The following is a 17,924-nucleotide window of genomic DNA, read 5'->3' on the forward strand; positions in this document are numbered from 1 at the left end:
GTGGGAACAGATTTTTCATTCAAACAGGACAAGAACTCGGTGTTTGCCGAGACACGTCTATACATTTGTTTCACACTCCTATCAGAGACATTGATTCCTCCTCATCGCCACAGCATGCACAAAGCAGAAAAATACGTCGAGCTCCCTCAAGATTTCATACATAGATCAGACCAGAAAAAGAATACAGAAAGAAAAACTGTCAGAGATTATGATATTTTTTTGGTTACTAAAATAATGATGCACCGAAATTCTTGAAAATGTTCCAAATAGCTATCTATCTGATAGGAAAACTATGATGATGGACCATGCAAGAATCCCAGTGGGTAACATTTCATACCTCACTGTATTTGACCACATCGGCTAAAGCCGCGTAGGAAATCAGTGGTCAAAGTGAATGTTACATTGATCTGATAACAGTTGCTTATACCTAAAAGTCAGCATTCTGAAGACGAACAGCAGATATTTATGCAACGATGCTAGGTTGGCTCCCGTCTGCTATTTGGATTTGCACTTCAACAACAAAGTCGCTAGCAGCAGCATGGACGCTTATTCTTACATAGCGTATTTCGACAATCTCTTGGTGTATTGAAAAGAAGTCAGTAATACACACCTAATCTTAACTAGCCAGTGCCCATACATGATAACCCTATCTACACGCTGGCATATCGAGCAGATATTTCAGTGCTCCGGGTCTGTGAATTACATTGGATGAAGCGGCAAGCCACCGCATCCAGTCAAACTTAACTTGTTCAAATCTGAACACTCTTCCTACATGATCGAGACAAGGGGATTACACAACTTGAATAGACTGATAAATAAGCAATTTTCCACTTCCGGCCCGTGTTTGTACAATAATTTTCACTCAAATACACCGGTAATGGTTTCCCTCTGGTACGTGGTCATACTTGCGATGCTAAACGTACAAAGTATTATTTTCAGGGCAACTGCCTCCACCATTTTTGGCCAATGTACAATGCACCACTGTTACACGCTATTGGTTAGTTGGCATTACATACTAAGGGAGGCAACTCATGAAATCTAATAGATGTCGCTAGGACAAAACACAAAAATATATGTTCGATCCACCAAGGTGTAGATAGGGTTATCACATTGGAACCTAAGCTAGAGAAAATGTACACACCTGGAAAAGAGTGATGTGTGGAAACCTGGTAAACATACAGTTGACAGAAACTATCGATCCTCACAATGTTGGATTTAAGGACCGCGAAAGGAAACTCAAACAAGGTCGTAATTTAGAAAAGAAGAATTGTTTACACCTGGAGAGAAATATTTTATGGATGCACGTTTGAGACTGAATAGAAGTAGTACAATGTTCAATTCGCTGGCACATACTAGCGAGTGCACAAATATCGAAGAAGCCAGACTCTACGTGCAGGATGTGGAAATTTTACCTAAATGGAAAATGACATCAATCAAACTCTGATCAGAACAACAGGCAGGTCAACTGAACGATGAGTGTTAGTCACAACTTTCACGATTCACTTTTTTTTTGGGGGGGAGGACATCGTTAGTAATGCAGCCATCTAAAGAGATATTGATAAAAATCCTTTCCAGCTAAATTACTACAAACTGTGTAAGATAGAAGTCAACCCAGATGAATAAATGGTGTGTACCAGGTCTTTGAACCTAATTTTGCCAGAAAAATTACTCGAGATCCTATTTGACACTGTTTCAAGCCACACGAAATAAGGAACCAAAGTACACATGACATTTCGTAAGACGATTAGGCGTGACGAAATGGTTGTTGGGATTTGATTTCACTCTAAAACAAGGCAGTGACGAGGGATGTTTCCATCTTATAAAATCATGTCAGCTCCGCGTGCAACATCAGTTTGCACTGGCCCTCAAGAAATCAATAAACGTATATTCTTATATTCAGAAGCAGGATGACCTTCACATACGTACGCATGTCCATCCATGCATAGGTGCACACATCCAGATATAGTCAGTCACTATGTATGGTTCCGAGAGTAAAGCAAGAAGTGATAAACAAAGTACTAAATCAACAATCAGAGAACGATGAAAGTTTATAGCAAGCCTCCGTGAATGGCAAAAGAGTGAGTGCTTATGACTACTTAGTCAATCAGTAAAGAATGATATTTTAAATTGCAAAAATAATGTGTTAACTGTTGATTTTCGAAACATCAAACACCAGATTAGACTTTAAAATTTAAATGTATTAAATGACGTTTTTACTTCTCTGTTCAAAGGTGGTTTATCTACCTAGATGATCATTCTAGAACACATTAATCACCTATATATATCACAATACAAGCTTCGCTTGATTAATTTACAAATTATTTTGACCAATAACGTACACCTATTAAAAGCAGGAGTCAGATAAACAGCTTGTACTTAAAATATAAACCATTTATTTAAATTTCGATTGCAATTTTAACAGAATGTTTACTTCAGTCAATTTTGATTTAGGCCACAACTGCATTAAAACAAATTTGAAAATTGGTTAACATTACTAGTGAAACTTAGCAAGCGAATGCAAATGCTGCGCAGAGTAAATGCAAATTAAATGCTCATTGAATACATTTGTAATGCAGAAATAACACGCATATTTAGTGCATTCGATAACTGCAATAAAAAGGAAAAAATTGAGTATACAATGCAAATCGCCCGACATAGATCGATGACAAATGAATGAATACTAAAAGATAAAACTCAAATGCATATTATAAATTGTTTTATTTATGCATTTGCCCGTATTTTTGACTGCCACAAAATTTAATGTCAAAATATTTTGCATTATGAGCATGATATTCCAAAATCGAGTTGCATTATTCTTTGCATTGACTGACAAGTTTCCATTACTTACAAGCCGTGAATTTGTTTTACCATCTGCCATCGATGTCATGATATTAACACCAGTTTTGATATATGTACACTTTTAAATTTGAAAGAACCGAAATAAATGCACTTTTCTTACAAATGTTCAAACGTTTTATCTTTAACTTTAGCGCAGTTCATGTTAAAGTTTCATTTATAGCAAATTCATTGCTTTCTTATACGCGGTAATCAGGGATTTTCCATTAACACAAAGTCAGAATCCAATTCTAAAACCGTAACAGAAAAATGATGACACAGTAGTTGAAATGCTATTGCAAATGAAATGCAAATGTAACTCAATAAAGTGTAAAATGAATGCAAATGAAGAGCAAATTAAATGCACATTTGGTAATGTTACTCAGTGCATGGTCTTTATCTGTGCGACTGTGTGATTAGGGCGTGCGACCGCCAATATTAAATTCTATAATCTGTTCTAATGTATATTAATGCCACAGTATGGCACTACCCTAATACAATGATCTCGGTATATATAACTAAATTATTTTTACTATTGTCCCCAGTTCATTGCATATAACACTTAGCTCAGTACTTATAACACATAGTTCAGTACTTGTAATACATAGTTATGTGCTTGTTGCACACAGTTCGGTGCTAGAAACACAAATAGTTCTGTACCTTTAACACATAGTTCTGTACTTGTAACACAAATAGTTCTGTACGTATAACACATAGTTCTGAAATTGTAACACATGGTTCAGTAGGTGTAAGATGTTTCGTGTATTATGTAGGATAATTCCTCGTTTCCTTGTTTCTTTCGTTATTTTGATGGACCAGATTTTGCATTGTAAGAAACAAACGCTAATACCGGTGCTTTCATTCGGAGAGTTTGGGAGGGTCCTATTGACCTCATAAAAATATTAGTTTGTGTTGACTTGGTCTTGAAATTCGTGGTTTGTAGAAAGCATAAACTCCGCGAATATGTGCACCTCAAACAAATGATGTTGCGGTTTTTCGAAGAAAAGCAATATTAGTACTTGGAATGGTCTATTCGAACAAAGAGGCTCTGAGTTTGCTTTTGAGTCGATATAAATCTCAATACAATATGCCCATATAACATATAACTTGTAATGGACTGACATTTCATATAAGGCAAGCTACCACTGTCGGTGATGTCGTGCCAAAGAAACGGGGCTCAAGTCATTCCTTTTGACTCAGTTGTGGACTTAGAAATACTTGAACCATTTTGAACCTCATACCAAGTTAATATCCATGTTATTGCATCAGCAAAACATTGAACAGTACATGTAATTATGGAACTAGAATGATCCACTGAAATGCTTGAAAAATGACCAAAGTGCACAATTTAACTGTACAAGCAGACAAAGGTCATTTATATTCCCCTTCAAAACTTGTGGCAATGTAAAACAAGTGCTTTGAATTCTCTATCATCTCACCTGTTTGTTCTCCAGGGCATCTCTGTTCTGAATGATTCCCCATGGGACTATACCAATGGTAATCACAGGTTTCTGATTTGTATAGGTCATGCCATAATCTTTTACCGCCTCCCCAACATGTTTCATCACACCAGCATGGGTGCCTCCGGTTATGATCCAAGCACCTGGAATAAAACAAAAATATTTGTGGTTTGTTATTTACTACATATATAAGCAAAATTAAATAGAAAACCTTTTGGCAGGGTCTGCTCAAATCAATCTGTATCATTTCTGCCATTAGATGAAGTCACGTGACTGCAAAATAATACGTAACACATTATTATGATACTTAAAATGGGATAATAAAAAGGGTGTAAAACACACTTCTTTGCACACTGCTACTCTTCAATTTCAAAAACAGTTTGTGTCTGCTTGGGCACTGGAAAGTAGGCTTTAGATTTCCTGCCACCCTGCACATGAATCTAATGCATGGTTCAACTGTCACCAACATTCGAAAGCACCTCGTTTGTTAGAGTTGGTCGATGTAGACACTGTATTTAAGAGAGAAAATGTCACTTCCACATGAGGCCTTATGAACAAATCCAATAAAACTTTAACAAAAACATGTGTTTCAGTGGAAGGTCTACATATATTGTGAATCTCTGAGAGAGCTGCTGGTGTAAGATGCAGTTGTTTACATTTGCATATATATAATTTCCCCGTATGAATCAATTTGCCTTATCTGCCAGTTTAGATTATAGAATATATCATTTGTGAAACATATGGAATGAAGATTTCTGCCAGCGTGAATCTCTCAGGTAACCTATCCTGTTACTAATTAAAATCTTACTTGAACCCTGGGATACCACAATGCATTTAGTATAGGCATTGGAGAAGAATATATAAATATACTTTAACATGATTGCTATGAAAGCCATCAAAGCCACATTCATGGTTTGGCATAGTTTAATAAACGTTCCTACTATGTATGAATACAAATGGCTCAGATCTCTGGGAGAAATAGCAGAAAGTAGGATTTTCACCTGCACGCTATATACGTCATGCCATTCTTAAGGAAGATATTGACATGGTCGAGGTTTTGATTGCTCAATGGATGCAGGGCTTTGCAAAATATTTACATAGATTTTGGCAAGGTGAGTTAAGAGGTTTTGGCAAGGTTAGTTAAGAATTTACACAATCCCTTTATAATTGTGGAACGTTATTATCTCACAATCATTTAGAAACGAAAGTCTCAATTTAATGCCAAACAAATATAGCCAGTCAAGGGGCTGCAACAAAGATTGATGTTACCAAGAAAGGATCTAAAATGTACATGAAAACAAATCTGATGAGCGTGAAAATTTGTTATCTGTGATAAGGTCATTATGCTAAACATGATTTTCATATTTGCCATTACAGCGATCTCGGTGAAGAATGTCTTAAAGATAGGATATTTCCTAACTTTTCTATCAAACATGATTGGTTGAACAATTCAGTATAATGAATTAATATACAAAGCCGTGCAGAAGAAAAATTAAGGTAAGCTTGAAGTGGGATTTCCTTTGGCTTTGTCCCGCCCACACCACTCACTATGATAGCGAATACGTATCGTCTATGTGATAGATAAACCTTATGGAAATACAACAAATATTTTTGTTATCTTGGTCTTGGCTGTCTCGTGTAGGTTTTACTTGAGTTTTCATATGTCCATATGATAGTCTGACGCATGATGAGATCATAATACTCAAGATGACTTCAAGTACAGAAAGTCAGTATTATGTAATACATTGAACATTTTTAATATTGTTTATATCTTCATTGAACAAGAAATACCTGGCAAAAGTAATCGATGTAGGGGCTGGTACCACGACATAATAATTGCAGCCTCAGAGCTGCATTATTTTTGTCTTCCTTCGCCTGCACAGATCCTTGCTGAATGCAAAAATGCATCCGCATCCCTCCGCCACCAATTCCAATCATAACATTTATGTTGGTTATATTATCACCAGAGGATTTTAAGTAAGACAATAAAACAACAAAGTGGTGACACGAAGCAAATTTTTTCTTCTTCTAACAGTATGTTACATATTAGATGAAGTTCCAAAAGATCAAACTCAGCTAGGATTTGCAAAAGAAACACAGACATGGACATTTTGTATATAAACAGATTCATTTCTAACCTGTGCTCTGTGCAGCCTTCATCAGACCACGTCGGAAAACGTCACGTAAGCGAGGCTTCATTATGAAATTTTTTGCACCACCGGTCACAGAAATTAGCAAGTTCGGCTTTTCTAGTTCCCACACCTTCATCATCAGATCTAACATGATGGATGTTTCAGTCAATTTATCAACACGTACAAACTGAAAAATTGGAAAGGATAAATTAATTGGCAATATTGTTGTGTTCGTACTGTATATGCTGGTTAATATGGCTGTGAAATTCTAAATTGACCGCCTTTTTCAGATCTGCTATGAATCTGCCATGAAATCAGTATGGACAATGGGTGGTTATTCCACTACTGTACTACCAACTTTTCTTTTTTCTACGTTTGTACATGTATGGTAAGTCATATTTTCCCTACGGACCCACTGTGGAATTGTCAACAAAAAATAGTTATGTTTTCTTCCTGTCATATATTCCTTAACTATTCTAATTTAGGATCATTCTATTTTAAATCTGGGAGTGCCTGTATTGGATAAACTTTCAGCTTGGGAAGTTTGACAAGTACCGCTATTTTTCAGGTGTTGATGATAAGTATGTGACTAAATTCACACACATTACTACCTGAAAAATAGACCACTGAACCTTGATATTCTGTGGTTTTCGTTTATTCATCAGCTTGTTCCTTCTGTTCAATGTACCAGAAACAATACCAACCAGGTTTCGTGTCACCACTCTAACACTACAATATATATTTTAATAATTGTCGAATAAGAAAACGCTACATGAAGGACAATTAACGTAAAGTATCACGGTTGGTTGATATCAATTACAAATATTACATTTCAGTGTACAAAGTACCTTTATAGAAGGAACATGTTGCAGGATTCCTTGTCAAAGTAATGCATAGGGTAAAGGATCTGAATCGATTCTAATAGGTTTGGTACCGAATAAGGTTTCAAATAACTCATTGTTATATCATATTTAAGTACTTTAAATATAAGATAAAAAAAATCCGTAAATGTATAAATGAAATATAATATCATTCTAGCAGATCTGGGTGTCCGCAACATGCGCTTGACTGGGTTTTTCCTTCTTGCAAGATTTGCAATGATGCGAAACAGTGCGGTAGTATATAAACCTGAAACGATGTTTCTTGAAGGTATGATGTTACTCCCTGAATATCAATTGCCGAAGAACCGCTTCCAAAGGAATATGAAATTGTTCAAATATGAAATTGTGAGCATTATCGGTATTTCAGCGTGATGGATTATGTAAAACACGGTACGCCAAATTCCGTTCAACTTAAAATTCGTTGATTTGTGTTGGTACAGAATCCATGACCATGCACCTGTATGTAGTGTAGAGTCTTACGGCTGAAATTTAGTCATTACTTATCATTGTCTGTGGTAGCAGTACCCATCATGTGTATGGATGTATATGACTACTCTTTGTTTTTGAAAAGGGAAAGTGGCCAGTACCTTGCAGTATTCTCTACTAAAGTGCGACGGAAACTAATGTAGTTTTAGCTAAACTTGTTCATTTCAGGTTCTTTTGTGATCTAACTTTAACTGTCACCACAAAACTTTATGACCAAATGTATTGCTAACTCTAGTTTAGAATAGTGACAGGGCAATCACCTGGGCCAGGAAAAGTGTACTCGGGTCTAATCATTACTAGTCAAGGGTAGTACAATTTGTTTTCTAACACGTGGTGCTTACATTGTTACATCATAGTAATCAAGGTTTAGGATTCAATCAAGGTTTAGGATCACTCCGTTGAGAGGGTCTCGTCTTAATTTGTCCATGTGTTTTAACGCTGATTTTGTCGTAAGTATTCCTATATATGTAAAGAGAGCTAGATAGATACATCTTCCACGGAATATTTATGGACGAGCAGCGAACGAAACTAAATATTGGTAATTTTAAAGCATATGTAATCGAAATTCACAAAATTTACATCTATAGCTAAAATAATGGTTACCGGGAGCGTATACAACCTGTGTGATATATTCACCTTGCAATGCGAGTGATGAGGTCTAAAGAAGTTTAGCGTCACTGGTCTATATCATGCCGGTGCATTACAACTGGAATTGCTATTCAATGAATACTATTCCATATATTGCTCAATGTTTGTGTATTGTGGGTTTAATGCAGTTTTCATCCCATGATCGGCTATACATTGCGGTCAGTATAATTGGATGTGGGAAGAACATGGAACAGCCCCGGTAAGAACCACTGATTCCCACCAAGCTACTGGCAAGCTTTCTCGCATACACACGTTGATCGAGTTGATGCTCGACCCAAGTGGACAGAAGTGAGATGTTAGTGATATGCAAAGGCTAGCGTCTTAGACCACTCGTCCACCAGAAACCCCTCATTGTTTAATAATGAGCTTGATGAGTATACATGATAGAAAAGACCAGCATCCAAATTCGACTCCATTCAAAATGGGTCACATGATACTCAGGTTAGCAGTACTGCTGTATGCAGATCTCATTATGATGTAGCAAAAAATAAGAAACTGGACCAGTAATAAGTATACCAAAATGTTTAAGGGTATCGATATCATAGTTACTGAAGGACATTCGAAATCTGTTTATCTCCAGATGTTAAGAAAACCCCAGTTAATCGGTCCGAACAGAATGCATTTATCCTTATACAGCAGTCTCAGTTAGTGTAGCATGACGTCACGCTCTATGTTCTCAGTTATGCACCAGATGCGACATCATTTATTTCATTTCTCAGATAAAGAGCTTAGTGAAATAATGGAAACTGTGGAATATTCAACATGTAATCAATCTGGCACACATTACAAGCTCTACATACATAAGTTATGTTCTACCTGCTGTTCTGAATTCGTTGTCATTGCAAACAGTTATGAGATTTTAGGAGGGTTCTTCAATCGGGCCTAATGCCTCATGTGCGAACGATCGAAAGTCATTAGGCCAACGGCGATCTTCGATTGGATTTCCGGACAACTCAGTTCATAGTTACGGATTTGACAATTAGACATTATCCAAAGTAGAAATAGAAATTTGCTAGTACATTGCGTTCAATTTATAACTAAAGAGGAAACTATTAGGGAACTTTTTTTATATCGGTGCCATTATGGTGGTTAAGGCCCAGACAAAATGTGACCTGGGGATTAACAAGTTTCGCACATTGTCAAAACCTCTTATTCCAATGGGCAACTATGAACACGCCATGTGTCAGAAGAACTAAATTTACAGTGTATATGGCCTTGCGCTACCCAGAGAACGATTCGATCAGTACCATTCTGGTATCGTTCTGTCAGAGCATCATCAGAGTTTATGGAGAACATTTTCAAAAGTGATTCGTCTGTTACAGATGCAATACCTTTTTACAACGTTTCCGTAGGCCTGTAACAGATTCAATGAGATTTGTGTAATGACACAGAATGGAATTAACTTTATGCTCTATATGTGTGTCAGGTCAGATAAAGAGGGAGATACACTTTTCAGGTGTTGGCCGCAGACAAGGACACAAGCCGATTAATTTTAAGGGTAGACCAGACGTTACTTTCGTAATAGGATGGACATATGCAATGATTGTTTAGAAGATCAGTGCAAGAAAACATTTTGTACATTTCTTCACTTGTATTGAATATGTTTGTGTCGTCATACAAAGAGAGCAATGTAGATCATTAAGGGACAACCCCAAATGAAAATGATAGTACAGCCTAACTACAATGTACACGTAATCATTCCCGACACCCAAGGCAGAAATGCCCTACAATAAAAACCAATTAGAATTTAGGAACCATCCAAACAGGAATTTTTTTTCAGTATCAATTACACGATCTGAGAGAACAATTTGTCACTGTCATCGCAGTTTTACCTACAGCATCATTTGATTTCCTGAATTTACTATCAGCTAGTCCACATCATGGTCTAGTTGATGAATGTTTGATAAAAATAGTTGTATACGGGTTTTCTTAAAGGTTGGTTTTATCAACTCCAATTTTCAATGCATCGGATTAGTACTATCAGGGTGGTGAAAAAGAAATATTCTAGACAAAACACGGTTGAGAGCTAAAGTATAATTTCTCTATGTTTAGGGTTTAGTAGTAGGAGTTCTTCCAAGTATTTGACACTCTCTCTCTCCCATGCAGTATGCTGGAGTATATAAATAGTTTTGATCGCAATCTTCACTGGATTAATGATTTCTTGACGGCAGATGCACCCATTTACATGCCATTCGGTCCTGACCAAGATATTGAATTCGTTTGAGTTATCTTAGAGTCATTTAAAATGGAAGCTCGCCTATCGCAAGACAAATTTGAATGCATTATAATCATGCTTCACAATTTACACAAGAATCACCGAAATAAACAAAACTTATTCCCTGTGATTGGTTCTTTAAATTTTGGAAGTCGTATGATTTACACAGATCGATCTTGATTTCTTACTTATTTGCATTTTCTACTGGAAGATATGATCTTTTTCATTTCTTCATTTCCTCGCCTCGTGGCTTACTTTCTTAAAACAATAGAATGGAGTTCCATTCCATTTTAAGATTAGCTGATAACCGCAGCAGATTTCGTTTTCTTCACAGATGCTGATTCCAATTTTGGTTTGGGAGGTTGATTTCAAAGAAAGTGATTTTCTGGGTTATAGTCGAATGAGTTCAATACTATGATGAGCTCTTAAACATCCATCGCGTTGCAGGAAGTTTTATATGAAACAGAAACAGCGTTTGCCATGTTTCTGTGGGGAAACTTTGGAAACCAATACAGATTATTTTTCACTGTGATGATCTGACCACTACTCGTATAATAAATAAATGGCGATCAAAGAATCCAGTGATCATTAAACTTATAAGAAAAGCTATATGATGTGCTGCAACCTGTAATTTTGTCATAATTCCTGTCGGGACAAACATAATTTAACGATCTGTATGGAAGATACACAATTTAAGGAGGAAGAAAGGAAGTTTAATTCCAGTATTTGTTCAAGGTGAGAACAAATATGTCTATCACAATAAGGCTATGCTGATATTTTACACAGTTAAGAGGGATGGTGTAGCAGACTCTGGTGACTCACTGTTCTTAACTTAAGTCTTACAGACATTCACGAGAGAATATTTTCACGTTCACGAGCGAATACTTTCTCAATCGTTTTAAACAGTTAATATCTAGGATAGGACTGAATCCGAATCTCAGCATGATTTCAGAATAGGGGCAGCCATATCGTGTTCCAATTCGACACTAAAATATTTATTATGACTTTAAGGAGATGGACAAGATTTGCTTTTTTACACTACATTATACCGCCGTTTTCTGGTATTAAAAAGCTCAGAAACCTATCACAATGGATTAACTAAATGTGTTGTAAAATTGTTTTATACAGCACTATATACTGTGCAATTGTGTTCCTACATTGAAAAGAATATATTTATACAACGACATGACATCCATGGAAAACCTTCAAGATTATTGTGGTCTTGATTTCACGCTTTGATTTTGTAGTATTCTGTGTTATCTAGTTTAATTAACTACACCACTCTTGTGCACAACATTGCATGGTGATGATTTAGGGCATCGTGACTGGACCTAATACAACCAATATTTATTAGGTTTCTCACGTACCATTATATTTAAGCGTATGACTAAGTTCGCGTCACAAGTTCCTGGTCTTACAGATATATCTACTTCATCATGGATGTCCCGGTTAGTGCCAAATAACCAACAGACAGGCATATTGTGGTCAAGGGTGTACCTCAGAGCTTACAATTTATTATTAATACAATCAGTATTTATTAGGTTTCTCACATACCATTATATTTAGGCGTATCTACTAAGCTCGCGTCACAAGTTCCTGGTCTTACAAGTATATCTACTTCATCATGGATATCCCGGTTAGTGCCAAATGACCAACAGACCTGTATATTGTGGTCAAGGGTGCTCGGAGCTTACAATAGGTAAATACAGTGAGTCCGAATTGATACAGTCCCAGTTACGTTGAGGCAATGGTAGCTGAGCATCAATCAATAACCAATGATGAGTCTTTACTGAATGAAAAAGTCACGAAACATGCATATATGTGCATTTATTTATGTATAATGCTTGTGTAACCAGTCTATTGACCTAAAGAACAGGCAAGACGGCTCCGGTGTTGTTAGATGTTGTCTCTGGAGGAATCACGTAAGCCTATAACAAATCACAGACCTTCGATATGTTGGAGTAAGGATATGAAGCTAGGGCAACAACGGTGCAAACTGAGTACATCATCAATACATATACAGACCAGATTGATATATGTCTTGTGCATTCTGTATAGATTTCAGTTTAAGTTTTTGAATGTTGTTTATATGAAATACATGTGTATGCATGTAGAGTAGTGTTATATGTATTTAATTTGTATTCTTTGTTAGCTTTTATCAATGATTGTTTGTATGCAAATCCGTATTTTGAAACTGATCTTTGTACAAAATCAAGTTAATGGTGAACCTGAGCAGTGGTATTTAGTTTGTAAGCAACATACTACATAGCTAATAGTTATCTAAGATTATATATTAAATATTCAGATCATTATTAATGGTTATAAATATATTTATTTGAATCTGAGTCTAGGACATACGTTTTCCACTTGGAAATTCCTAAACTTGTTGACAACTTTGAATGTTTTAGAGAACAGACTGACCTACATCCTAACCCTATTATTGTGTCTTAGCTTTATATATCAATGTTGTTTACTTTAAAAATTACTCATTATTGCCTTATCAACCGAAGCAGAATCAATTTATTGTTGTGTTCAGTTGGGGGGGGGGGTAATTTGGGTGGATTTATTTATTAAAATTATTATTCACTGGAATTCAAAGTGTTTAATAATATTCTTGGACTAAAACATTAATTTAGAATTATTATGAATTCAGACTAGGATATTACGGATTGTATCATTGTTATGCATCAAAAGACTGTTAACACATTGCAACAATCCAGACTATTGGCATATTAGCACGTTCGAGATTACAGGCACACCAACTCGTTCAATATTGGAATTTATTTGGAACACCACTGGAATTCAATTGGAACTTCGTACATTTGGACTTTAGATAGAACTTTTAGGACTATTTGGGATTTAATTCACAATACTCTAAGTTCCATTTAAATTTTTACTTTCAAGTTTAGGGAAATAATTATTTGTTGTATTTTACAAAACTTGTTGGTTCTCGCTCTTTTCTTTTGCTCGGTTTAAGACCATAGAGTCGTAACAACAGTTTTAGAAGGACAGTCAGTCATTATTCATCATTTCCTATGTGCCGGAGTCTCTGTTACAATATATATATTAACCTGATCAGTGGTGCTAATACCGTGTAATGAATTTACAACAACAGTCCCCAGCCACAATTTTGTGAGAAGTATTTGAATAAAATCCTTTCTTTAAACCTCTGTCTGTCTGTCACTCTCGATTTGGCGGATGAGCCATGTCAATCACACCCACGTCACAGTGACAAGGTCATTGAAGATATTCCTAATTCATCACGGTTGTCCAGGTTACTACCACATGGCCACATTACAGTCATGCCATGCCAAGGAAGGACTCATGGTCACGTTAGATAAATAATGTGGGGTCGGGCTTATACATACTGTTTCCCGGCAAGACAAGGCACTTCGAATTAATGATAGCTGAACAATAATCAATAATCAATGACGTGTATTGAATGAATAAATATGTCATCAAAAATACGTATATGTGTATTTATTATGCAGATTGTTCGCACAACAAATCTAGTGGCATAAACAAGAATTGTGACGGCTCTGATTTGATGGATGTTGTATTTGAGAGGGAGGAAACATTTGAACTTATAATAAATCACTGCCTTTGCAAGTGTTAGAACCAGGACCTCAACTTAGGGCTACAGAGGTGTAAAATGAATGCATAGCCAATACATATACAGGCCTGAATGATATTAGCCTTGTATATTATGTATAAACGTCAACTTCAGCTTCTTCCGAGCGATACCAAATTTTGATCTAAAAATGACCCATGCAAAAGAAAAAAAGAAAAGCATTAATAGGAAAAAATGCTTACTAAATATTCTTGTTAATAAAGATACATTTATTTGAAAATAAATCCCTTGGCACGATTTTATTTTATTCGATTAAGATAAAATATTTTAAATTTTGGATCTTCTTTAAAAGAAATTCAAACACTGGCTCGAACTTTATAGCCTTTATGGCAGTGCCTCAATTAGAATACGTGTAGTATAAACTGCATATACACTCTAAACTTTGCAATGAAACTTCGTAATCAAATTTATGTTCATATTAAAGCTTTATTACCTAGAATTGTTACATTCAGCTTTAATTATAATTAGTTTTTCTTTCTGGGTTTTTTTGCATTTCTTGGGAAGAATTGTGAACATTGTATTTATATAAAATGGATCTTACTTTCCCAATGTTTCCTCCCAAACCGACAAATTCAATTTCCCCAAAGGCATTGGTTGGTACGGTGTATGTGTGTTTTTCACATTTCCATTTTAAACTGTCTGTTTGAACAGCCGCACTTTGTTCTGGTGGACTGTGTGCAACAGTCGGTTGAGTCTGATGTTCCTTTTTATGTTCCGTTTTACTATAGCCGCACTGACAAATGCTGCAAGAAAAATATACATTGTACAGTGTGTTGCGATATGGTTGCATACAATGCTTACATACAAGATACAGTGTTCACAGTAGAAATTCAGGAAGGGAAGACAGGAACTCCCAAGATTAAGCGAGCCTAACTTAAGGTTTCAAGAGCTGAATTTAAAATTTCAGCAGTCAAAAGATCGAAGCTTTAATTAATATATTTATTCAGTAATGTATTTATTCATGATCGTCGTCATTATCATAGTCATCATGATCATCCATAAATCAAAATACTGCTCTATACAGATTACAAAAGACAGAAAAAAATACAATTTCTGACGTTAATGACTGAAGGTGGCATGGAACGGCTCCTAGTAATGCTCGAGTGAGAGAAAAGGCGTTCTTCTAGACTGACGATACTGTTTAAAACTGCCGATATTTATACTGCGCTCTCTAGTCCCAGATGAAGTAAGTGTAAGGCATGACTGAGCAGGTATTTCGGCTTAATGATGGCTGATAACGGTTTAACGCAGCCACTCTATAGACAAATCCATTTTGATCTCAGGCACTCTCTTCTTAGGACATTAATCAGTTGATCAGTGATTCTACAATGCTAGTCCGCCTTTAGATATGCTTAACAAACATGGCTGCTCGCCTCTGAACTACATTGATGATGTTGGCAATAAGGGTTTTCTGTGCCTTTATCTTAGCTTATGTAACGCTGGATGGTACGTTTTTAATTAAGAAAGTCGTGGTGTAATTTGTTGTTTTATGTTGTCAACGTGCTTCCTCCAGAACAGGTCACTCGAGACGATGCCTCCAAGCTATTTCACGCTATCAGTTGTATTCAGAGCGTGTCCATGACTGACAATAATTGGACGGCGCTTCCTGGTGATCATCAACACCTAATATTTATATGGGTTAAGAGGCATCTTCTATCTGGACTGCTGTAGATTCTCACAGTCCTTGTGAATGGTAGTACGATCTTCATTGGAACAGACGATTCTCTACAAGGTACAATCGTCCGCAAAAAGCCTGGTTTTAGATCACTCCAACAGGTTATTAATAAAAGCGAAAATTAAAATGGAGCACAAAAACTATGACTTAGGGATCGCTTGGTGTGCCTGCTCTAGAGATCGATTTGATACTGTCTAGAACAACATCTTGTGCAAGGTTGGAGCCAAAGTCCTACATCCCGTTAAATGTGTGTTTCATACACCATGTTGATGAGGCTTCTTCAGTAGGCATTGAAAAGGTAGTCTTTCAAAAGTCATGGAGAAATCTAATACGACTACATTGATCTACTGGTTATATGTACGTCTTGCACGGAGAGTGTAAGTTGTGCATCACATTACTCTTTTTCCAGGAATCTATCCTTGTGGTCACAAAGCATGTTGTAATGTTCAACGTGTAACATGGTATGTATATAACCTACTTAAATGTCTTACATATAATGCAAGTAAGGGGTGTTAGCAGATAGTTTGCTGGTATAGGACGGTTTCTCTTCATGTGGATTGGTGTAACAAGAGCGGTCATTCCGTCATCAAGGATTCTAGCACTGTCTAGGGAGATGATGTAAAAGTCTTGTAAGGCCATATGATAATTTTGTGGCAGTTTCTATTATTATTTAACCAGGAATTCGGCATGGCCCAGTTGATGTATGTATGTTGATGTTACAACGCAGTTTCATGACTTCTTGCTCAGTGACATCACAATGAGACATAGATGGTATATGACTATTTAAGAGGATTGGTAGGCAAGCTATATCTTATTCTGGTGAATTCTGACGTAGATTGCTAATTTAAGATGTTTGCTTTGCTGGTGCTAACTCAAAAGGTGAGGCGATCTTGTTCTCAGAAGAGCAACACAGGTGTAGTCCTTCTTTCTCTCCTTGATGAAATTCCAAAACCTTTTTAGATTTGTTTGGTCACTTATCAGCAAATAATTGACATAGGTGTCATGGGCTTTTCAACACATATAATGCTTTTGTCTCTGTTTTATCGTATTCATTAACCACATATTAGCCAAGCTGAAAGACTTGGGAAGAGTGTATCAACCAATTTTCAGTCAGTAATGTATCTGATACCTGATTTTATATGTAGCTAGTTAGAGCGTTGGGAGCTCTTTCTAAACGGAAATTATTCTTCAATAATATGATGGCATCGATCTCTGAAGAATATCCGGACTTTGCTGATGTTGCTTGCTTATGTAAATGTGTCAAGAACTGATCAGGATAGCAAATGAACATGTACTTTAGGTTCAATGTGTTAGCTTTACTCGACATAGAGAGTTTTGTTTTGGTTGGTCTTCTTCTTGGCGACCTGACTCTTGAATCAATAATGATCGCGTGGTGGCCACTAATGCCAGGAACAGCAAATCGGCTCTAAAATATAAAGAATTAAAGCTTTCCACAAATATTGTGACACCAAAATAATTGTAATGTATACAGTATGTGCATCTGTGAACCTGTCATGCATATAAGACAAATATTTTAAGCATATTAAATAAATTTGTGCTCTGCTTGTTCATTTAGTTAATTATGTACCTCTTGTTCGAGTGTACACTAATAATACAGCGAATCACCTATAAGTAAAAGTATATCACAGATAAGTCGCCATACCAAAAATGATATTCATCATAGAAGTCCTTCCTTACTACTTTAATAAGACGAAATTCTGGATATATTTTGTTATCATTACTGTATTAACCTGCATGGCCATATCACCCACCTCAAACAAATTGCATAAAAATAAGTATACATGTGATTGGTACACAAAAGTGTGACATTTCTTTCATTTTTTCAAGTTCATAAGTGATTACATGAGTAATTCTACATAAATGCACATGTGACTAGACAATAAATATACACGCAAATTGACTATGAATGACACATTTATCATTTGGTCATTGCTCTTTTT

General features: G+C 36.2%; 1 protein-coding gene across 1 annotated transcript in view; it reads right to left on the reverse strand.

Moving 5' to 3' along the window:
* The window catches only part of LOC149791825 (transient receptor potential cation channel subfamily M member-like 2), a 188,742-nt gene that overhangs the window by 146,398 nt on the left and 24,420 nt on the right, over window positions 1-17,924 (reverse strand). The window contains exons 6-8 of the mRNA XM_089969480.1: window positions 14,830-15,031; window positions 6,434-6,614; window positions 4,275-4,438 (exon numbers count right to left, since the gene is read on the reverse strand). Of these exons, the coding sequence (XP_089825606.1) occupies window positions 4,275-4,438; window positions 6,434-6,614; window positions 14,830-15,031 (547 nt within the window). The remainder of the gene's footprint in view (window positions 1-4,274; window positions 4,439-6,433; window positions 6,615-14,829; window positions 15,032-17,924) is intronic.

Source organism: Sinohyriopsis cumingii, chromosome 9, assembly GCF_028554795.1.
Source record: "Sinohyriopsis cumingii isolate HCF-2022 chromosome 9, ASM2855479v2, whole genome shotgun sequence".
Taxonomy (NCBI): Eukaryota; Metazoa; Mollusca; class Bivalvia; order Unionida; family Unionidae; genus Sinohyriopsis; species Sinohyriopsis cumingii.